At 45.0% G+C, this 22863-nt stretch overlaps 2 protein-coding genes across 6 annotated transcripts in view; one reads left to right on the forward strand and one right to left on the reverse strand.

Moving 5' to 3' along the window:
- Nucleotides 1-2565: 2565 nt before the first annotated feature.
- NUP85 (nucleoporin 85) lies at nt 2566-21516 on the forward strand. Of its 4 annotated transcripts, XM_043497548.1 has the most exons (20): nt 2566-2849; nt 3408-3498; nt 4145-4307; nt 5073-5143; nt 6931-6974; nt 7873-7942; nt 9030-9151; nt 10521-10655; nt 11296-11418; nt 11958-12089; nt 12540-12646; nt 13505-13588; nt 14610-14675; nt 15176-15327; nt 15422-15539; nt 17262-17362; nt 18661-18812; nt 19473-19559; nt 19650-19784; nt 20738-21516. In XM_043497548.1, exons 1-19 carry the CDS (start codon nt 2817-2819, stop codon nt 19749-19751), a joined length of 1953 nt encoding a protein of 650 aa, XP_043353483.1. In that variant the 5' UTR covers nt 2566-2816; the 3' UTR covers nt 19752-19784; nt 20738-21516. The 4 variants fall into 4 exon arrangements, with proteins under 4 accessions (XP_043353483.1, XP_038227378.1, XP_038227379.1 ...); XM_038371450.2 differs by lacking the exon at nt 20738-21516 and having other exon boundaries at nt 19650-19833; XM_038371451.2 differs by lacking the exon at nt 20738-21516 and having other exon boundaries at nt 2714-2849; nt 3364-3498; nt 19650-19833.
- The window catches only part of GGA3 (golgi associated, gamma adaptin ear containing, ARF binding protein 3), a 36931-nt gene continuing 34323 nt past the window's right edge, over nt 20256-22863 (reverse strand). For both annotated transcript variants that reach the window (XM_038372013.2, XM_038372012.2), the window contains exon 17: nt 20256-22743. In XM_038372013.2, the coding sequence (XP_038227941.1) occupies nt 22633-22743 (111 nt within the window). In that variant the 3' untranslated portion in view covers nt 20256-22632. The remainder of the gene's footprint in view (nt 22744-22863) is intronic.

The following is a 22863-nucleotide window of genomic DNA, read 5'->3' on the forward strand; positions in this document are numbered from 1 at the left end:
ATGGGCTGCTGAGTAGCTGGTGGGTGAGGTGGCAGAAAGCCATTCAGGTATTTCTGTCAGAACCTTCCCTGAGTTCCATCAGAACTTTGTTGGAATTGAACCACCTCCATGGAACATTTTGTTTTAGATGAATCAGCAAATTCTGATGAAAAGATGTTTTGTCGGAATTTTTCCGACCAGCTCTGTTAAGGTGTGGAAATACACAGTTAGACTCAGAGGTCAGAAGGGACCATTATGATCATCTAGTCTGACCACCTGCACAATGCAGGCCACAGAATCTCACCCACCCACTCCTGCAATAAACCTCTCATCTATGTCTGAGCTATTGAAGTCCTCAAATCATGGTTTAAAAACTGCCAGTTAAGGCATCCAACAAACCTTAATTCTGCCCTCCGCTGACACCATAAAGGGAAAACTTCTAACATGTCTTTAAAAAAAAAAGTTTAATCTAATCTGGGACCACAAACAAAATACCTTAATCATAACACTAGTTATTGCAGAATGTCACTACAAGACCGAGTTAAGTTTGTTCATTTCCATATGTGGATTGTTTAGAAATTAAATGCTCTCATTTCAGTAAGGGCCATAGATATCACTCTGTCACATGCCCTTTACAAATGTGCTGTACAATCATATGCTCATCTCATCAATATCCGAGAAAGATGTTATTTTGTTTCTGCCAAACTATGTTCTAAAGGGCAACAAAAATACCCTCATCTTTCCTTAAGTGTAGTGCCCTGAACTAGACAGTACTCCAGCTGAGACATCAGTACTGAATAGGACAATACCTCTAAAAAGAAAAGGAGTACTTGTGGCACCTTAGTGACTAAAATTTATTTGAGCATAAGCTTTCGTGAGCTACAGCTCACTTCATCAGATGCAGATGGAATGCATCCAATGAAGTGAGCTGTAGCTCACGAAAGCTTATGCTCAAATAAATGTGTTAGTCGCTAAGGTGCCACAAGTACTCCTTTTCTTTTTGCGAATACAGACTAACATGGCTGCTACTCTGAAACCTACAATTACCTCTGTATCTCACATATACTCGTTAATACACCTCAATGATTAGCCTTTTTTGCACCTGCATCACATTGACTCATTCAATTTGTGATCCACTATAACTCCCAGCTTTCACTTTGCATTAATTCTAGTTCTGTGCATGAAGCAGAAAATGCCACTCCAAACCTTCACCATTCACAATCAGACCCTCCGCCCCCCCCAACTTTATGAGGTTGGTTTAGAAAGTATAAGATTTAAAAACTAAACAATCACTTAGTTTTTCAACAAACTTCCAATTTTCCAGTACACAATGCTTTTTTGCTTCTTGGCTAGGCAAGTGGTGAATTCAAGAAAGAGTTTGCTGTTTGCCACAATCCCAGATAGCTTGAAAAGCTTCAAGGTCCCCAAAAAGGGCAAGATGAAGTTTCATGCTGACCTCACAACTCCCTAGCTTGGCCTAGGTAGGCATAGAGGCTAATACCAGCACCCTCTGGCCCTGACCAGATACTGCATGAAAGGCAAGGCCTGTCTGGGCATCTGGGGCTCTTAGAGAAGTTCATTGTCAGACCAAAGGAGGGGAGAGCAGAGAACCTGAAATCCCATGCTAACTTCATGATCCCAAGTCAGCCTGGTGAGATGGGTAGAGGCTAGTAGTATTTCAAAGCACCCAGCCATCTGCTGCCCTGTTCGTCATCGTTCAAGAGCACCTGTGTAGGCACTTCAACCATTAAGAAGTTTCTCTGAGCCCCTTCGCAAGAAGAAAAATGATAACAATGACCATCATAAATGGGGAGGCATATGCCAGCTTAAGGTCCCCTGGTGTCAAGGGATGGATAACTCCACTCTCTACACCTCAACTCACGCAGATAATGATACCCATCAGTGTGCAGAATAGACTACCAGCAGCAAGGCCCAGGCTGTGGAGCAGATCAGGCAGCCCCTCCATCACACCAATTTACTCCATCCTCCCCACCTATGCAGATGGAGGGAAAGAGGCAGCTAGCAGACAGGGTTTCCGCCAGCCCTGCTGGGACAACGATCTCTCATCCCCGAGTTATTTCTGGGCTCACAGGGATGGCGAAGCACCCGCCACTCCCGGGGACCAGCAACACACCAGTGAGAACCCGTTACAGCTCCCGCCCCCCACGGGAACACACCAATACCGCCGGCCTTCCCGCTCCATCCCGAGGGGGTGCCGCTGCCCACTGGCGCGATATGAGGGCGCCCTACAGCCATCACCAGGCTCAAGGGCGACAGCTACAGCACGGGGCAACGCCCCCCCTGCGAGCAGCTCAGCTGCCCTGCCAGCGCTAGGGAGGGACAACCAGAGGCCTGACCTACGGGCAAGCCGGGATCCTGAAGAAACCCCAGCAGCTGACCCCGGAAACAGCCGCCAACTACCGCACCCAGCGCAAACCCCAACGCTGCCTGACTGACGCGCCTCCGCCGACTCTCCCGCCTATATAGCTTCGCGGGGTCCTTCCAGAGCCCGTCGCACCATCGGAGTGTCCGGTTCAGGGCCTCCCCAATCTCAACATAAAGCCCACACAGGAAGGATTTACCCCCCCCTTCTAACACACACTAGTCCCCACCCCTTCCCAGGGAGCTGATCGAGAGGGGAAGCTTGAAGCAATAAGGGCCCGGAGGAGTAGAGTTCTGCAGGCACCGCAGGACAGCCCCGAACCAGGGGCCTCTGTCTCTGCGCGGCGGCCGGCGTTGGGCGGGGCTCCCTGGGTGCGGGCCCTCTGTTGTGGCGGCGGAGCTCGTTCTCTTCCGCTGCCTGTCGCCGTCCCCGGCCTGGCGAGCCCGCTGCTGACATGGAGGAGCTGGACGTGGAGCCGCCGCTTACTGTAGGACAGAGCGAGCCCCCGTCTGCCGGGTGGGGGGGGCTGGACACCCTCTGCCAGGAACACTAGGGTGGGGGAGGGTACGGGCCAGGGGGCACGCGGGGTAGAGGGGAGCGGCTGTTGGGGCTCACTTCAGCTTTTCGCTCTCGTGCCTGTGCAATACTGGTTGTCTTCCTTCGTTAGCACAAATGAGCCCTCCCTCAAAAAGATGCAGGGATAATCAGAGCAGCACCCTGTGCCCTTCTGCAGTAGATCTCAAAGTGCTTTACAAGGGAGGGTAGTATCATTATCCCATTTTACAGATGGGAAAACTGAGGGCATGTCTCTACTGTGTCTGAGAGCAAGGGTCCCTGCACGTGTAGACAGACTTGTGCTAGTGGGGCTTGCCCTAGTGTGCTAAAAATGGCTGTATAGATGAGCCTATGGACCCAAGTTGGGAGGTTCACTCCCAGATGCAGGGTGAACATACCCTAAAAGGGGAAGAGGAATCATGTTTGCCTGTTCAATTCTCTTACAGAGCAGCTGCATTCTTGACAAACCCTCTGCCCTGTTTCCTAACAGCTGATTCCTGGGGTGGACTCCACCAGGAAGCAAATGTGTTTTGCCTGGGGACCTGGAGAGATGCTGGTGTATGAAACTTTGTTCCCAAAAGGTGGATAACTTTTTTTTTTCATTCTTGAGTGTTTATCTTGGTGGAGTTTACTAACTACTAATGCAGAGCGAACAGGGGTACGCCTAACCTCAGGTGTTCAGAAATTGTGAGTTAGGTCCCAAAATAAATTGGCTTAAAATGAGATATTTGAAAATAAATTTGGGGTTCTTTTTATTTGCCTTTCCAAGAGTTTGGGGTACTCTCAGATCATGTTCTTTCAAGTTTTATTCTGCAACATGAGAGCTAGAAACTTCTTGAGCAGTCATTTGACTCCAGGAGTTGAGGCTTCAAGAACACCATCAAATGGTGTCACAGTTGAGAATTCAGTCAGTGTTTATAAAGCATAGGTGATCAGACTTAAGAATTAATATATTGAAGAGATTTGTATTTTCATTATCATACACAAATTATTAGCATTTTTGTTGGAATTGAGTTTTACAGAGTGTTTGATATTTTATCAGTAGTTCTGGGCCTCTTGCCCTGTTTTTGTGCTGACTCTTAGACTTCTTACCAAATAAATTCCCAGTTAATAGTTTAAGAACCATTACAGTAGGCTTTAACTTTTGAAGGGTTGAGATGGATTATCTGCATTAGACACTGCAGAAGATTCATTTGGCTATTTTATGGTTTACATGCTTCATTTCAGAACATGCAGAGAAAAGGCCAGGCTGCCCCAACATTTTCATTGTTCGCAAAGATCAAGATGTGTACTCGCAGACCTTACGCAAACTCTTCAATGAATCTCATGGGATCTTTGTTGGACTCCAGAGGAGTGAGGAAGAACTGGCTGGGAAGTCAAGGAAAGCACAGTGCGTAAACAGAAATGATAGATAGTTTTGAAACAAACAGAGAACATGTCAGCTTCCCTGTCCCCCATGGAGAACTTGTCAATAGTGAGGCGCAATTCAGATAGACTGTTCTGTGCCACTTAATAGTGGAGGGTGAAGGCAGGTTGGGAAGGGTTCCCTCAGATCTGTTTCCCAAATAGTGTGGTGTCCATGCATCTCCTTAGGTTGGTAACCTTGTGAGAATTATTAAAGGTACAGTTCATACAGTACATACCTGTTCATTTTCTGAATTTATTAAAGAAACGTATCTTATCTTGATTGTTCCCTTTATTTATACCCAGTCTCCTTCACTGTTGATGGATATGAGGTAGGAGAGCAACTCCCCTATGACTGGTGTATTTGCCTTTTACAGATTGTCTTGTTAGGAAGCGAGGCAAGGTAATACAATAATAATTATGCTGTGCAGGAAAGGACCAATATGTTGCTCCCCTTCTACCAAACATATGAATCTATATCCAGTGAGGAAGATAATGAAACTGAAATTCTCTCAGCTGCTGATCCTCTGTAATATTGTGAAACTAATGTTTCCAATATCCATTTTACAAAATTAGGCCCCAATCCCGCAAGTAGACAGACCTCTTGGCTGTGTGGAGCCCCACTGACTTCAGTATAGTGCAGAAGGGGTCTGCCTCTGCAGAGAAACTTGCAGAATCGGGGCCCTATTAGCCTATAGGTACAAGCTAAAAATAAATAAATCTCTAAAGAAAGCCTTTGTATTCTTGGCAGATTGGTTCGAGTGAGTAAAAACTACCGTTCAGTCATAAGAGCCTGTATGGAGGAGATGCACCAGTTGGCTAGTAAGTTCTCCATTTAAGAAGAGACTGTATTCGAGACCATAAAAATAACATTTGCAATTTGTTATAACTGCTGTAAAAGCGTTTTCAGATTTCACTAACTGTTGAGACTGCAGTTCCACCCCCTTGGTGCCATGTCAATTTGTAAACCTAGGGAGAGACTTTGTGCATTATTTTTTAATTGAATTTTCAGAGCTTGCACTCACTTTTTAAATTCTTATTCTTTCTAATTTATTTCTCTACTCTTTGATTCTCTCCTTAATCTTTTCACCTGCTTCACAAGTCTGATGTTTTTCTTTTCTCAAGATACTTTGTAATCCCCCACTTCTAACTGCCTCAAACAGTCATTCTTATTGTCCCTCTTAGAATGCCAGGCTTCTCATTATTTATTTGTCACTCCATTAATTTAGGATTCCCTCTCATCTTCTCTGCTGGGAAATGAAGCTTCTAACTCTTAGAGTCAGAAGAGTAGGTAACCATACTGGATCATCATTACAAGTGTAATGTCCCTGTTTTATTTTCACTTTTAGGCAGAGTCTGATGACAGTTGGTGCCATCCTTGTTCTGTTAGTTAATAGGCTCTCTTGCATGTGGCACCCCATCTATAACTTTGCTCTCTTCCTTACTCCTACTCCTCTTGTACCGCTGAGCATCGTATATCATATGTAATAATGACATTTAGCAGGACAGTTACCACAATCAATCAATGTTGAAATACAGTCCAGCAACCAAAATTGTTTCTAGATATAACATCATAGAAAGTCAGGTCAGGCTATGCCTGCTACCGTAATGAGAGTAGATGGTACTACCTCATCAAATCCACTGCCTTGTGGGTAGCCCGGGGGGGTGGTGTAAGGCTAAGAGAGCAACCTCTGACAGAAAAGCCCCACTGCCTTGTGGGGGAATTCAGAAGAATGCAGGGCTATGAGAGAAAACTCGGACAGAAAATCTGGAGTGGAGCCCCAAAGGCGGTCAGGTACTAATATTTTAGTATCTTTCCAGCAACTCCTGCAGGTGATTGGGTACCAGATGTATTGGTTCTTCGTCTCCTCTGGATTTACTGGTGATGTCGAGGGGGGTGGGGAGCACCTGATGTATGGGCAACTCAGGGCCTCCATATCGTCTGTCCAGGCTTGCGTCCTGGAGAGGTACTATAGCTTCACCTCGAGCATCGACACAACACAGGAGGCAGCAGTCCACTGGTTTTAAGCTCTTACTCGATTGGCATAGATCAGGGGCTATCATTTCTCACTAGACAACCACTGCCTGCATAAAGCTGGGCAGCCCCCAGACAGTAGGGTGTTGTCCCGCCACAGTGTGCCTGATTTAATGGGTGCTTGGAGGTTAGCAAAACATCATCTTTAACTGTGACTGATATGACAAAGATTGTCTCTCTCGAGTGGGTCTCTTAAGCCACGATCACAGCTGCCATAAAATCAACTGAGTAAATTCTTTACCTCTCAGGGGTGCATACTCCTGGTCTCTCGAGACTGAAAGATGCTTACTACTATAACATCTTATGAATATTATCTTTTCACAGAGCTCTCAGAATGATGTTATGCATTCTGTCACACTTATAAAAGAGATCAGAACTTGTACAAAATTAATAAAAGGTGCTAAGTAACTAAGGAAATACCAAATAACATTTAAAAAAGTCTGATAGCGAGATTGGAGAATGACCACACATATCATTGGATCCAAATGTGAAACTGCTTCATTTCTGAGCAGTGTCACCAGAGGGCTGGAAAAATGTTTTTGGGGTGTTTTGACTTCTCTCTCTCTTCCCTCAGTTTCTACCCGGGACCCTGAGCTGCACTGCCAGCACAGCATCCAGGTAATTTAAAAAACATTGTATTGTGAAATCTAGTCACAACTGGAAATAAAAACTATTGCCAGCAAATACACTAGGCAAGTGTGTTGTGACAAAGATGTGCTCTAAATCTGCTTCCTTAGTCTTTTGCATTGGTGGTATAGGCAGCAGTATGCTCCTACTGTTGTAAGAGACAAGTTGTAGGAGTTATCTGAGAGCTCTGCTTGCTCTGATGTAATCTATGTATAGATCCAATTTTATAGATCTCAGATACTTTCACCCTCTAACAAAATCCAACCATGAACTAATACCCCAGCCCCCCTCTTAGATCCTACCTCTCTGATGTCCCACCCCAAAACTGCTGAGGCTTGTAGCGAGCCTTGAAATCATGCACTTGAAGCAATAGTGAACTATTGTCCAGGAAGAGTAAAGAATACAAGCTGTGGCATTGTCAGCATTAATGTTGCCATATTGGCCTTTTCCCTTTTATCATAACTTTTCCTTGGGTTATAAATTCAGATTTAAGTTATCTTTATAGAATCAAAATAAACATTGTAGCTTTCAATTGAGGTCTCTTAGATTCCCAAGCTTTAATGTCAGAAAGAATTCCTGTACTATCTTAGTGTTGACCAGAGATTGGAGATGTTTTATTTTAATGTGCAAGCAAAATATGGTATATTTTAATGTGCAAGCAGCATTGAAGCTTCCTAAATCAAATATGTGGCCCAGTGTCTCATTTGACTATTGATCTTCTCTGAAATGTTAGTAAAACACTTCTGTCCAAAGTAGTAAACTTATCAGAGGAGTGGATAAGAAGGAAGGCTGATATTTGACATGTTGTGGTTCAAATGTCTCTTTGGTTGCTATGTTAGGAAACTCTGGAGTGATTGTTGCATGTGAAACCTGTACTGTTGCTCCTCAGGTCTCTATTCTGTCCGCAATGGAGCTGATCTGGAACTTGTGTGAGATCCTTTTTGTTGAAGTAGTGCCAGGTGAGAATTGGAGTATAATGAAGTTAATAGGTATTTTTGTTTGCATAGGTATTTGTTCTAGAAAGGTATAATGTGCCCATCAGAACATATCTTGGCATGTCTCCAAAAGTCATACTAATGTTACCGGGAAGTGGCAACAAACCCTACCCCTAATGCTTCCTGTCTCGAACAAGAGTTCTGTCTTCTGTCTTGCACTGTGCCCTAAACTAATAGACCTCTTTCCCTTTTCTTTTCTGTTCCAGTTTTTGCCTTCCTCTGTACTACTGTGGAACTGGAGTAGGCGCACAGTACTTGAAATTAATAGAGAAGTGTGATATCAAACAATTTTTTTCTCAGGTTGTTGAATTTCAAGCATAAACAACCTCTAAGTACAAAATACTATTAAATTCATAAGCACAGACTATATATAAATGCTAAGAATCACTTACCCATTAGGGGCCACAATCTTTGGTGCAGCTCCACTGATTTTAGAGTGTCTTCACTGATGTCAGTTGAATTACACCAGGAGAGGATTTCAATCCAAGTTACTTTTTAGGCAGTCAAAATATGTAAACATACGATGCCTATTCAGTCACACACTCCAGAAGACAGGTTCTCAAACTGGACCATTTGATGGTGGTTTGTTGAGAGCAAATGAATTACCTGGTATTAGTTTTCCTCCTCGTTTCCAGCAAAGAGAAAACAGATTAGAGAGGAAAATAAAATGAAGAGTAAAACTATGTGCATCATGTGGGCAATATAAGATGTATGATAATTATTCATCTTGTTTTTGAAGTGCCTGTGATAAATGACAACAATGTTAGCTAGCAATCTTAACTAGCTTTGTTTTGTCTCTGTGTCATGGAGCAGGTTAATAGACAAAGGAGCAAATCCCCTTTCAGTTTGTAAAATTCTGAGTTTGTTAATTTGGCAGCAGCCTTCCATGGCCTTCGGTGGATTGAGCCTGGCAGATAACAATCCTATGAATGAGCCAGAGGACTAGGTAGACTTGTCCTCTGCTTTTGCCTTTGGGAAATATATTATGAAACTAATAATGTTAGAAACTTAAAACAGGGATCTGATGGAGAGATGTATTCTCTGCCTACAGCTGGTCATCTCCTGCCTCACCTCCTCGACTGGGTTCGTCTTCATGTCTGTGACGTAGACAGCATGGTCCGTGAAGTTCTGAGCAGTGAAAATCCATCAAAACATAAAGACTTCTGGAATGCTGTGAGTAAAGAAATTAGTGCTGTCTCCATCAAAGGAGTTTATACATTTGCATGCATGTTCTGTCCCTCCTTCCTCATGAGTGGTTTTGTACACTAAATTGCATCTCAGAAACTTACATTTGGCATAGTTGCTAAAGCCATCATGAAAACTGTTACCTTCACTCCTAGAGAAGATTTCAGATCAAAATAGAGGCCAGGGCCAGCACAGTATAGGGAGATGTTATAGGGCCACCCCACCTGGGGTGCCCTCCTGCAGCAGGCCCTGGCATGACAGGTCCATCCATAAAAGGAACAGTCTCTTTCAGTATCTGATTCAAAAGCCCACCGTTAGGCATAATTAATTCCTGCACATATACAGTAGTCTACAGTATAAAACCCTTTTCCCTGAAATCCCCAAATATAGCAGGTTCATAGCAGTTTTTCATGCTCCCTCCTGAGACATCATTTCCAGCTCACCCTCTTGAGGGAGTCCATCGCCAATCTTCTCTGTCTTTTCACCCTCATTCCAAGGCATCACTCTCCAGGCTATCCTCCTGAGAGCTCCCAGTGTCAAACTTTTCCCCCCCATGATGCTTCACTGTCGCTCCAAGTCTGAAAGAACTCCCTGCAGTGTTCCTCCCATGCAGGCCTCCCTGCCTGAGGGTCCTACCCATGCCCAGGGAATGTCCCTGCAGGACCAACCCCTTGTTCTGGGTGTGGTTTCCCACAGTTCTCCATTCAGGAGTATTGCAGCGGGTATTCCTGTAGTGTTTCATTCGCCCCAGTCCCCCTGCCTGTGAGTCCTGCCCTTGCTCCTGGGATCCACCCTCCAGCATCAACCTTCTTGTTTTGGGTTTGGTTTCCCCTAACCAGGGCTGGTTCCTAGAGGCCTCTGCATGAACTGTACTGTAACTTGGCAGGGGTTCCCCAGCTTTGGCTAGTCCCCACCACCAACATGCTTCACCTTCTTCCCGTTGGCTCTGTATACCAGCTCTCCTCTGCTACTTCTGTCTGCGTCTCTCCTTTCCTCTCCAGGCAATTCTCATCTCCCCCTTTCTTGTCTCTCTCAGGCCCTTTTCCTAACTGATTCCTCCACTGTCTGTCTGTCTCCATTTATATGATCCAGGTGCATTTAAAATCAACTGGGAAGCAGCTGAGGAGTCATGGACTCTCCTCCCTCTTAAAGGGGCCCTTCACCCTGTGCCAGGAGGCTTGTTCTGTGCAAGCATTTGAGTTAACAGGATCTGTAGTTTAAGCACTTTTGGTTCCTTTAACTTTTCTAAGCCACAAATTTTAATCAGTTAAAATTCACCTTTGGTCTGATACTGCATGATGCTGGTGTCTCAGCATTGCTTCTGCTTGGTGCTCACGGACTGTGGTGATTTTTGCAGGTGGACATCTTCGTGCTGCAGGGCCGGATGGATGATGCACGGCACTTGCTCTCTAAGGAAGCCAGTGCCAACCCCATGTCGATGGGCATGTGCAAAATTCTGGATGACTTGATGAAGAAGATGCCCATTCTTACTGTATGCATGCAGCAGCCTTCTCATACAGCTCCACTGGGGAATAATGCATGCAGTGGTCTGTAATGGGGGTGGCATTTGTAGTCCACTCTGTATCATCTCACCTGTGGGCTACTATAACATAACATCTTGGCCTACTGACTACAAAAATATCTGAATTCTGACACCTTCTGGCTGTAACAAACGTGTTCTATAACAACCCATAAGACCCATATGCAGGGAGAACAGTATATTATGTTAAAAGGCAACATGGCCTTGGTGGTGGTTCCTGTTCTTACTCAATGCTGGAGAGGGGGAGTCATTTTTCCAGTTCTTCAGAATGTTCCAATTGACAGCTCTTACACAACTTCCCAGAAAATTTTCCTTGTAGATGTCATCCGCACGTGCTGCAGTGATCTTTTCATGGTGAAAAGGCAGCAGATGCTTCATTGTGGTCCCCTGTGGGTTCCTGTACATTGTCACTTTGATATTTAAATGGCTGAAATGATGGAGAAACTTGGTAGCAGCACACATCAAAATCCTTGCTGGGGGCCAGTGTTTTGTTTTGCCCATGAAAGGCTTGTTTGAGAGTCACACTGAATGACCATTGTAGAGGTTGGACTTTGCATTTGCTTTATAATATGTATGTATCTTCCTGGTTCAGATTGGCAACACCCAGACACTGACTGAGATGGAACTGAAATGGCAGCACTGGCATGAAGAATGTCAGCGGTACCTCCAGGATGGGACCTTTGCTTCTAATCCCCACATGGAGTCCATCTGCAAGGTGTGTTGTGGCTGGGAAGGAAGGAGGTTGTGGTCACACATTTGAAGGCACTAGTAGCCATCCACTGAGAATTGGGAGTGCTGTGTGGACACAGGTAAGGTTGGTCTGCTGGTTAAAGCAGGAAATTTAGAGTGTTGGACTCTGCATGACTTTGGGCAAATGGCTTCCCCTTACTTCACCTCTCCATAAGTCGGGTAGCAATGCTGGTTATAGAATTGGGCTCACAGGCATGTTTCGAGGCCTGATTAACTGTTGTGAAACACTTTGAGGCTCTTTGCTGAAATCTGCTATCCTAAGTGCAAAGTTGATACCATCAGCTCAGACTGTCCCCTCAATACAATGGCGTGCTCAATGGCGTGCCCAAGAGCTGCTGTTCTTTTCCTCTTAGTTATTTGGTTTTAATTAAGTTGTTGTGGATTGCATGTCCTGTTAGGGGTGTGATGCCAAGAGAAGCAGAGCTGAGGGATTAAAAGGAAGGAAGCTAGTAATGAAGATGTGAGTCTTCTGGGGCTTATGGAGGCGTTTCTCTTTTGTGCTAGATCCTGCTGGGAGATGAGAATGCCATAATGGAGAAGAAGGAGCTCATGACTACTTGGTACCACTTTCTGGTCACCCGACTTGTCTACTCCCATCCAACTGTGAAGCCAGTGGAACTTCGCTTCTACGCACAGGTAAGTCTGGGGTTATTGCATTCAAACCACATTGGGAGGGCTGAAGTTTTACAGGGTCCAGATACTTGTGTGATTTCCTACAGAGTTTGAAAGTGGAACAGCAACCTGCAGGGAGCTCCAAACATGTGCTATGAGTGAAAAATTTGCAGCTGACCAAGAGTTTTCAGTGTGCCATGTAACTGGTTCAGTTTCTACATGAATGTTGCAAACTGCAAATACCTGTGCTAATTTCCTTAAGTCAGAGTGTTGAATCTGTTCTAGGAAAACACAGATTAATCCTGTTTGACCCTTTCAGTCACTTTTTTTGTTTATCTCTCCATCTACCCCTCCCCCCAATTTTTTTCCAAAAAGGTCTAAATAAGGCTGATGCAGCCAAATAAATTTCTTCTCCTGCACTGTCCCCAGGGCCCTTTGCATTGACTGTATCTTGTCTTTTTGGGGCTTCCACAGACTAGCCTGGACCTGTTCCTGGGAGGAGAGAGCATCCCTGAGCCTCTAGACAGCATCTTAATGGCAGCCTTTGAGTTCGAGATCCATCAAGTGATTAAAGAATGCAGGTTGAGTTTTACTAAGACTTTGACTTCTTGGTTATACAGCACTGCTTCTCTGTGCCCTCAGTCCAGCAGCAAGTTGGCATCTCTTATGGAGAGGAGTCTGCCTGCATGTGGAGATATGTGCACATAAGAAGAATAATTGAGCCTTTCTGATCTGCCTTTTAAAGACTTTGGCAAGAACACATAAGGCAGAGGGCAATTAAAATACCATTTCATTAGGTCTGTGACATATTGTCACTCGTCTGCAAGCCTGTTGGGTTAGGGCAGTGTATTGCTTCTATGACAGTTGGAAATGTTGCCAGAAAACATAACGTGTCACTTGTCAGTTACAGCAGTGTTTCTCAGACTGGGGTCCATGAGGGTACTCCAGGGGATCTGCAGGCCCCACTGATCAACTCTTTACTCTCTCCCAGCGCCTCCTGCACCCTGGGGAACAGCTGTTCAACACTGGGAGGAAGGGGGAGGAGCAGGGATGGGGTGTGCTAGTGGGAGGGGGCGGAATTATGTCTGGGACCACCAGCCTTGCTGATCAACTCCCCCCGCCTCCGTGCCTCCCACGTCGGGAACAGCTGTTCACAACAGCTGTGTGCAAGAGGTACTGGGAGGGAGAGGGAGGGACAGGGCATGCTAGGAGAGGGGGCAGAAAGAGGGGGGAAGCACAGGGGGGGAGCGGGAAGAGGTGGGATGGGGTGGGGACTCGGGGAAAGGGGTGGAGTTGGGGTGGGGCCTGGGGCTGAGCAAGGGGCTTGTCGATCTGTGAAAAATTTTAAATCAAAATAGGGGTCCTCGTCGGGTTGCTAAAGTTTGAGAACCACTGATTAACAGGCTGATATTTTCTTCCTTTGCTTTTTGTAAATGCAGTATCGCCCTGAGCAACTGGTGGTTTGTGGCTCATCTGACTGATCTGTTGGATCACTGCAAACTCCTGCAGTCTCACAATCTCTAGTAAGTGCCTCTGCATTGTTTACTCAACTGTCCAGAGGCCAGAGGTAGAAATAAGGAGTGGTGATAGAAGGATAATGTGGTATTTTCTTGGTGAAGAACCACATATCAGAGATTCAGAGAGAGGGGATGTGCTGTATAGTCCAGTGAAACCTGTGGAATAAAAAGGAAAATCCAAGTGCTGAAAGAGGTGATGTTGCAGGAGAGCATGCCAACCTGCCACACCTCTGAGTTGATACTGAACCAGCGCCTCAGAGTGATGTTAGGGTCTTCTATGCTGATGGCAGTGAAGTTTTTCCAGGTAAAATATAACTGACTGGTTATTAGAGATCCCATTGCACATTTTGAACGAAATAGGAATATTAATCCTCTTGCCTTTGCTAAATTCCAACTTGAGTAATTGCGTTCTATCTAAATTTCGCTTGCAGTTTCAGTTGGCTAAAGAATCTTCTAAATTATTTTTTTAGCTGTGGAATGCTATTCAACAGCTGTGATGTCTCTCCCAAGAGGTGGCCGATTTTCAGTGGAGTTTGTAAACCACACACAGAAACTCTAGGATGAAAAGTATTTATTAACAATAGCTTCAGCAGAGACTTTTCATTGAGATACAACCTTGCAGCTGTTAATGGGTGTGTATTGAGGGATCTCACTGCAATAAAAAACCTTGATGTGCATGTGATGTAAAAAAATAGACTTAGAGACTTCTTAAAAAAAACAAAAACAACTTGTAGCCTGGACTGTGTGAGACACTTAATAAATTAGCAAAAAGAAAAGGAGTACTTGTGGCATCTTAGAGACTAACAAATGTATTTGAGCATAAGCTTTCATGAGCTACAGCACAGTAGCTCACGAAAGCTTATGCTCAAATAAATTTGTTAGTCTCTAAGGTGCCACAAGTACTCCTTTTTGCGGATACAGACTAACAGGGCTGCCTTTATTTATTAACCTGTCATTAATAAATTAGGTAGTTGCATGGTAGTCTGAGTATATGTTAGAATTAAAATGTGTTACTTTTCTGTTGCAGTTTTGGTTCCAATATGCGTGAATTCCTCCTGTTGGAGTATGCCTCCGGGCTCTTTTCCCATCACAGGTAACAATTCCTTCCCTGCTTTCAGATACCAGACTGACATTGGGCAACAGAAGAGAAACCTTCATGTTAATGATGTGAAAGGCAGAACAATTAAGTGGCTCTTGTTATGGAAAGGGATATCGATCAAGCTGTTTGACAAAGCCTTTGGGCTTCTTCTGCTAGAACCATGAATTAAAGAGGGAAGAGATCTATTAGAGTCCATCAAGTCCCTACACCATAGTTTTAGTGCTTTCTTTTCTAGTTATAAATGTCACAACCCGAAGTGTGCAGAGTAGCTGGTGCAGGTGGCGGTATTCCAGAGCGGTTACTATAGGATCAGTACTAGATAAAAAGTAAAAGCCAATTTAAGTCTCAAAGATGAGTGTCCTAATCAGGGGTCTCCTACAGAGTGTTACTGTTCTTAATCAGGACTCAAATCCTTCTCTTGACTATAATAAAGTGCTTTAATTGAGAGTTCTCCTTAGAAGGAACATTTGACCTTTTCCTCCCCTCTTTTGTAGCCTGTGGCAGTTGGGGGTAGATTATTTTGATCATTGTCCAGAGTATGGCAAGGTTTACCTGGAGCTTCATATTGAGCGAATCCCCCTCAACACAGAGCAAAAAGCTCTCAAGGTGCTGAGGATCTGTGAGAAGAGACAGATGCACGAACAAGGTGACTGACTCTTCATGACATTTCCTTGCCTTATAGTGACCTGGGTGTAACTGCTAAAAACTGATTTTTCTCTTCTCCCCACTTCCTCCCAAAGTTCGCAGCATCTGTAAAATCATGGCCATGAGAGCTGTGCGGAACAATCGCTTAGGCTCAGCACTGTCCTGGAGCATCCGAGCCAAGGACGCAGCGTTTGCTACGCTCATATCGGACAGGTGAGTCTTTGTTGTTCTCTAGACTGAGCAGAACCTTTTAGAGACACTGCAGTAATGGTTGGGGGAGGGGACCACTGTCCTGGGAAGGCTCTTCTGAAGGCTAGTTGAGACAATCTGTTTTAGAATAGAACCTTCCTCCCCTTAGGACAAACTAGTGCAGCATCTGTGCTAGTGAATTAAATCTTTGACCCCTTTCATAGACAAAGGATTATGCAATGCTTGCAACATCCTTCTTCCTTAGCCCTTTCTCTTTTCCTTACCACTCTCCTCCCCACCTTCTGCAATCCTGAGAGGACAATAGGGAGATAAGACCTATAGATAACCTTATTTCACAGACATCCTAGTTTTGAATTGAATAAACTATTCAGCACTTAATCTTGTAGGCAGTGAGGGGGCTGTACGGGAGGAGGAACACCTTACTAGTTTGAACACAGGGCTGGGAGAAAGGAGATCTGGTTTCTATTTCTGACCTGCTCTAGGCTTCCTGTGTGATCTTTGACAAGTCGTATCATATATCTGCTTCATTTTTTACAGCTGGAGGAAATGGGGAAAGTACAAAATGGGGAAAGTACCCGTGTCTCAGCTAGGATTAAATTGTAACTTTGAGATCAGTGGGTAGAAGATGCTCTAGAACATTAGTTCCCAAACGTTTTGCTAAGGTGACCCACAAACTGCATTTTGTCTTTTTTTTTTTTTTTTTTGGTGTGTTTGTGATCCACCATTACCTATATGTGCCCTCTGCCCTGCCATCACAATCCTAATCCTGGGCAGCTGGGTGGCACTGCAACCCTTTGTGCCAGGTCACAATGCCCCAGAGCAGGGAACTGGGCCCAGCCCCTGGGACAGGAGTTGACACTGTTGGGCGAGCGTGGGGCGAGCTTGATCTCCAACCCACACTCCTCGGGGGCCACCCTGCTCTCTGGGCTAGGATAAGTGTATGTTTGCCTAGTGCCCTGCGACCCATCTAGAATCTTCCCACAACCCCCAGGACCCATTTGTTTGGGAAAAACTGCCATAGAAGCGCAAGGTATTTCACATTTCAGGGCTGAGTAACCTGAGAAAGGAGTGCTATTTTTGTCTTGTTTTAGGAGGGGGAGGGACTCTATTTACTTGAACAGAATGCGGAAGAAAACCAACACAGGAAGCCTTGCATAATGACAGGTTTCACAGTAGCAGCCATGTTAGTCTGTATTCGCATGAAGTGAGGAAAGTCAGGAAAGCTGATGCTCAAATAAATTTGTTAGTCTCTAAGGTGCCACAAGTCCTCCTTTTCTTTTTGCTAACACAGGAAGCAGGCACTGAAAGCAGCAGCATAATAAAGGCTCCACTGGAAAAACTCTTAAGACTTAATTTGCTCCTGCTGCTTATCACCTCTTCTGTGCAGTAGAAAAACAAAGCCTTTGTTATGAGCTGGCAGAGCTGTTTATGCATCTCTTTGCCTCAGGGTGGATTGCTGTGCTGCTGTTCTTCCACCTTTGCTTTTAAAAACAAATCCTGGTGACTGCAAATATCCTGAACAACAACAGAAATAAAGGGTGCGGAGATGGGTATATTAAACATACACAGTAACATCTGAATGGGCCCTGCCTCCGTGGACTGGTTTTGGCTCTTCGGGAGGGTGATTAAAACAGAGTGACACTGGGTAATTAAGCTTCTGGGAAGCGTAGGCTGAACCTGGTGAACACCAGTCTCTGACCTCCAGCGTGTGCCACTTCCCTCTAGGTTCCTGAAGGATTATTGTGAGAGGGGCAGCTTCTCAGACCTGGACCTTATCGACAACCTGGGCCCCTCCATGCTGCTCAGTGATCGGCTGACGTTTCTTGGTGAGAATCTGCTGCCTGCAGACCCTTCCTAGAACTGCTTTAGAGTGGTGTTCACCCTATAACCATTTCTCTGGAGCTGCTACTGGTTCTCTTAATTTCTTCTCCCCTTTACATCCTGAGTCCATTACAGATGTCAGGGGGAGAGGAAATTACTGTGTGTGGTTAGGGATGTTGTCCTCTTGCTGTTGTTGGCAGACTGTTTTACCTCAAACTGCATTCACAGAAGGTCTCTGATGTTCCACCCGTTTGTGCAGGTAGTAGTAGGGCTCTGGGATTTATAGATCTAAACTAAAACCTAATTCAGTAAGCATTTAGTTTTCCCATCTGTTTCCCTATCTAGTGGTGCTTCCTGTGAGGAGTTAGTGATCAGAACCTGGAAAAACGTATGTGCCAATTTTCCTAGATCCATACAAAGGCAACCCCCTTGTGCTAGTTATCTTGCCCATATGTTAGTTCTGCTCACTGCTTAGAGCTCTCCAAAGTACATCTCCAGAGCTCTATTTGTTCAGCATGGAACTCCAAGCTCACAGTGAGGAGGACTTGACTCCATACAGGAACTAGGGGGCTGGCCCTCTGCCAAATAGCACCAGAAGGGCTCCATCCGCTTCCTTTGTATATGCACAACTTCTTTCCCTTGGTGGCACCAAACTGTACGCTGTCAATACCTGCCTATCTTTTGGTGAAATCCCTTCCCTCCTCAATTAACCACTTCACTTCCTAGGTGTCAGATCTTCTCCTAACCAGGTCCTGGGGGTTCCGAGACTTGCAGGTTAACAAAGATCTAAACTTCCAATATAAGCAATCAGAAAAATCAGTGCTTTCCGGAAAGCCTTTCAAACCCTGTTATGTTCTAAACCAGGTCCTCAGGGCAGAGGCCCACTTCTTCCCTTGCAGGCTGCCTTTAAAGGAAATGGTGACTTGCAGAATGTGTTTGATTTAAAACTGTTCTCTGAGCTATTTTGGAAGATGCCGCACAGATGCTTGCTATATTGCCCTGAACAAACTGGGGTGTTGTCCTTTAAGCAGGTTCAAGTGGTAAACATCAAAAAAAGGCAGTTTTCCTTCTGTCCTCATCCGGTATTTATTAAGCTAGTTGGATGTATAAATTGTACAAGATTCCAGTGTCCCTCTTTAACCCAGACCTGCCAAAGGGCCCAGTCTTCCACCCATTTAAGTTCTGGGAGTTGTACCACAGGCTTCGTATTAGCAGGATTACCCTCTTATTTTTTTTGTAACCAAAGCCCGGGATCTTCTGACTGCAGCTAACGTTTTATTCCCCTTGCCCACCACACGCACAGGGAAGTACCGAGAATTCCATCGGCTGTATGGTGAGAAACGGTTCTCTGAAGCTGCCAAGCTGCTTCTGATGCTGATGACGGCTCGTATTGCTCCATGTTCCTTCTGGATGACCCTGTTAATTGATGCTCTTCCCCTCCTGGAGCAGAAAGAGGTGAATGTGGGGTTCTGATGCAACGGCACAACCACTATGCTTGTTGACCCACAGGCACCCCTCTTTTTCCTAACTGGAAGTAGGTGTACACAAATATGACAGGGTATCTCAGAAGTACATGTCCCCCCCCCCATAACTGACACAAGCGACTCTCCATACTTCTCATGCAAATGAGTTAGATTTGGCTGTTCAAGAAATGTGTGTCCATGTGAAAGTCATGACCAGTGGTGGCAAGGAGGATGCAGAGCACTTAGGACAAAATTAATCTCTGATGCACATCTTGTGAAATCCTTATGTTTACACTAGGATTGCAGGTGGTGAGGGATAGGGCTGTAAATCAGCATAAATTCAGCCCTCTCCTTTCAAAGTAGCAGACTCAATGCATTGTTGAGGATTTAGGCTTGCTACAGACTTGCCCAGTTGTTTTTGGTGCTTGAATTTGGGATTTTCCAGTGTGCATTCCTCTAGCTTATGGTCCATTCAGAAAATTACAGCCTCACAAGTGCAAGACCCATGATTTACCAGGTGTTAAGTGGTCCAAATGGAGTCATGGGCATGCAGGAGCATTCTCCTCTCATTGACCTATCCCTCCGGAGCCTCTCATTCTGGATCTCCTAGATAAGTGGTTAATGTTTTAAGCAAACGGTCTCTTTCCCACAGGTAATATTTTCAGCAGAGCAGACCTACGAATTGATGCGCTGCTTGGAGGACCTGACAGCTGGAAAGACAGATAACCAGAAACTCCAGGTAATGTTGGCCTGAGGTCAACTGGATGATTCAACTGGGGTAGCATGGGAAAGAGGAAGCAAATCTCCATAAAACTATTCTTGTTTCTAGGCTGATGACTTTGAGACCACCAAGGTGGAAATCCTGAGACTTGCTCTTGCACGAAACCTTGCCCGAGCTATTGTCAAGGAGGGCACATTGGAAGGATCATGAGAAGGGGCTACTGAAGTAACTCTGTGGCATACTGTACATAAAACTGACTGCTTTTCTAAGAATAAATGTCTTGTTTTGCATATTTTTAGCTGTTCTTGTGCCAGCGTTGTCTGTCTTCTCTAAATGTTGTTTTAAATGACAATGAACATGTAGGAAGTCTCCCCCCACTCCACATTCATTTAGCGATAAACTGCCCCCAACATGCATTCAATGGCCCTAGATTCCTGTGAAGGATTTGGTTGCTACAAGTCAGCTTGCAGGGGGATGCTTGCCCGGCTTACCTACATGGTTAGTCAGATAGCTAAACATGTGTAACATTTGCCTCTGATACCATTTCAGTTGTGTCGTCTCTTGTAACTAGAACTGAATTTGAATAGCCCACCTTTCAAACCTGATGAATGTAGCCGACACTACCTCCTTTGGGTTGGTGGATTGAATCTCAGGGCTTCCATAAACTGCAACCTACTCCTCAGTTTGTCACAAAGGGTGGCACGCAGAGCAAAGTAGGGAAAACAGTTTATTTAACATGCAGCAAAACAAATGCATTGGAGACATATTTACAATATGATGGCTCAGTATGAAGCTGCAACCTCAACCTATGAACAAGTAACATTCATAAATAGTTTAATTTCCAAAGCTTGTACAATACTTTTCCCCACAGTGAGACTATGGTACTTTGCCCTTTGACTATACAGCATGGGCACTGCAGTGCCGTTAACAAGGAAGATGAAGCCATTCTGCAGAAAGCACTTGGGCTCTTCTGCTTTCCTCAAAGCCACCGTGAGAGTCACTTCTAGGCATCTCAAGCAGTGAAATCTGCTTCCTAACAATACGTTACAGCACCTGGGCAGACTTAAAGAGCTAAGCGAAGCCCCTAAATGTATTGTCTACAATGCCAGTGAGGCACATGTTGAAAGCAGAAAGAATGTTCCTTGCTCACCACCTCTTTCTGTCAGTTTAAGAACACAGCTGCTGCTTTTTTTCAGAATCCAGGAGCATCTTCCACTCAAAGACAACTGAGGAGGCCACATGCCTTGGTCCTGAGTGCCAAACCAGCGCTGACACTTAGCAAGCTGAGTTTGGATTTTTACTTCTACGCTTACCTTTCAATGGCTAGTGCCCCCTTCGCATCAGGGCATCTGCCTTGTCTTTCACTTCTCCTTGTGGTTCGTATTTCTCACTACTCTGAAGAAAAACATGGAGCCACAGTGGAAAGTATAAGATGGCTAGAAAGAATTCCGAGCTTTACTTACAGTAATGGGTTTTATAACCTCCATTAAATCCAGCAGCACTTCCTCATTTTAGCTTTATTCTTATAATAGGCTGGAGTATCTTCCTGCTGTACTGAGTCTGGACAGTCAGGCTGACCATTCCCTTCACTATTTAAGATCTGTTTGCCTGTACCTTGCACTGCTAGAAATACTTTGTCTAGTGTAATTAAGTTTTCATACAGCCACTCCACATACTGTCTTCACAGGAGTGTAAGGTTACAGATTTAAAACAGGAAAAAATGCTTCTTTAAAACAATTTGCTAAAAAGTCACTGAAGGATTGTGTAGGTTTTAAATTAAGAGTGGGGGGAGAGACTGCTGGAATCAAACTTTCAGTGTATTGAACTACGTCTCCTAATTCATGTAGCTAGAGGGCTCACTCGGCTGAGCCCCATGATTTAAAATACAGTTGGTTTTCCCTTTGTGGAGACAATTGCACTTAGCCACTTAATACTGGGAACAAATAAAATAGGGTTCTAAACCCAGCAGTGCACCATTACAGCCTAGTGGATTCTGCCTTACTTTCATCAATCTGCTCACTTACCATTAGATGTCCTATAGCTCTACTATTTACATTTGTATTCCTAGTCTTTTCAAGAGAACACTCTATTCAACTTTAATAATAATACCGCCTGCACAAGGGGAACTGAGAGGCTTTTCTCCTTACCCCTGGTCCAGCCTCTGCACCTGATTAGTGGTTGCACTGAGGCTGCTGCACTATAGTTGCCATCCTTTATCAGTGTAACCTGTGCTGTCCACTCAGTCAAAGACAACTGGAGCCCTTTGGCCCTGTTGGTTTTACCTTCTCGCTACACACATTTCCTCTCCCCCATACTATGGAATGTGATGAAGGCAGAAGAATATTCAATACACGCATGTGAGTACAAAAATTAGCACAAGCTGCCTGGAAGACAGACAGTGCAGAGACAGCTGGAAGTATAAAATAAAAGAAAGCAACTAAAGAGAGTGTCTCACAATGCGCAATTACTGTCTGAATGGGCAGCACTGGCTTAGGCTGGCCCTTGGAAAGGAGAACAGGGGGCAAGAAGTGTCATTTTACTGTAAAAAAACAAAAAAAAAACCCTCCCGTCTTGGAGCCAGTGGTTACTGCACAGCATGCCTAGGAGGTTCAGTTCAGGTGTCAAGGAGACAAAAGCCTTAGGGCAGGCACAGACATGAGGGCTCTGCACCGAGGAAACTCGGGATGGCGTCATAACCCTACCAGCCTGTAGGCATCTGTGCACAACAGCAAGGGAGGAAGCTGACCAATCCCCTTCTGGGCTACAGGTCTCCCTTCCAGAACACCATAATTTCAAGTTTAATAACAAAGTGGAAGATAGAACCAGATTCACCCAGAGGCCAAGATAAAGCAGCCAGCAAAGCCTCTCTCTGGCTGCCACTCAGTTCATTCTTGGCATAGATGCCCCGGGCCCACTTCATCCCGAGGTAAAACATTCCAGACTAAAGCTACAAGCGAAGTGGTCAGGACATGTAAACAAAGCTAAACATCACCAGTGGATAGCATGTGTGCCCCTTCCACGTCACATTCATTTCAGTCCCTTTGGGATCCTTGCCTGGTCCTCTCATGGAGACTGTGGCAGACTCGCTGGGTCATAGATTACCCCATTGATCTACTGGGGGAAACTGATCCACTTCACCAACCTCTGTGCTGGGCTGGTCGCCCAAAGTGAAAGTCAGTCTGTACCTCAGCCTCACCTTCTCCTGCAAGGAAGAAGAAAAAGAAGATGTTAAAGTAGCAGCCTGCCTCGGAGCAGGAAGGCCCTGATACCAGTAGCAGCAGGGGAACAATGGCAGTGCTTCCAAATGACACACTCCACTGTA

This window comes from Dermochelys coriacea, chromosome 14 (genome assembly GCF_009764565.3).
Source record: "Dermochelys coriacea isolate rDerCor1 chromosome 14, rDerCor1.pri.v4, whole genome shotgun sequence".
Taxonomy (NCBI): Eukaryota; Metazoa; Chordata; order Testudines; family Dermochelyidae; genus Dermochelys; species Dermochelys coriacea.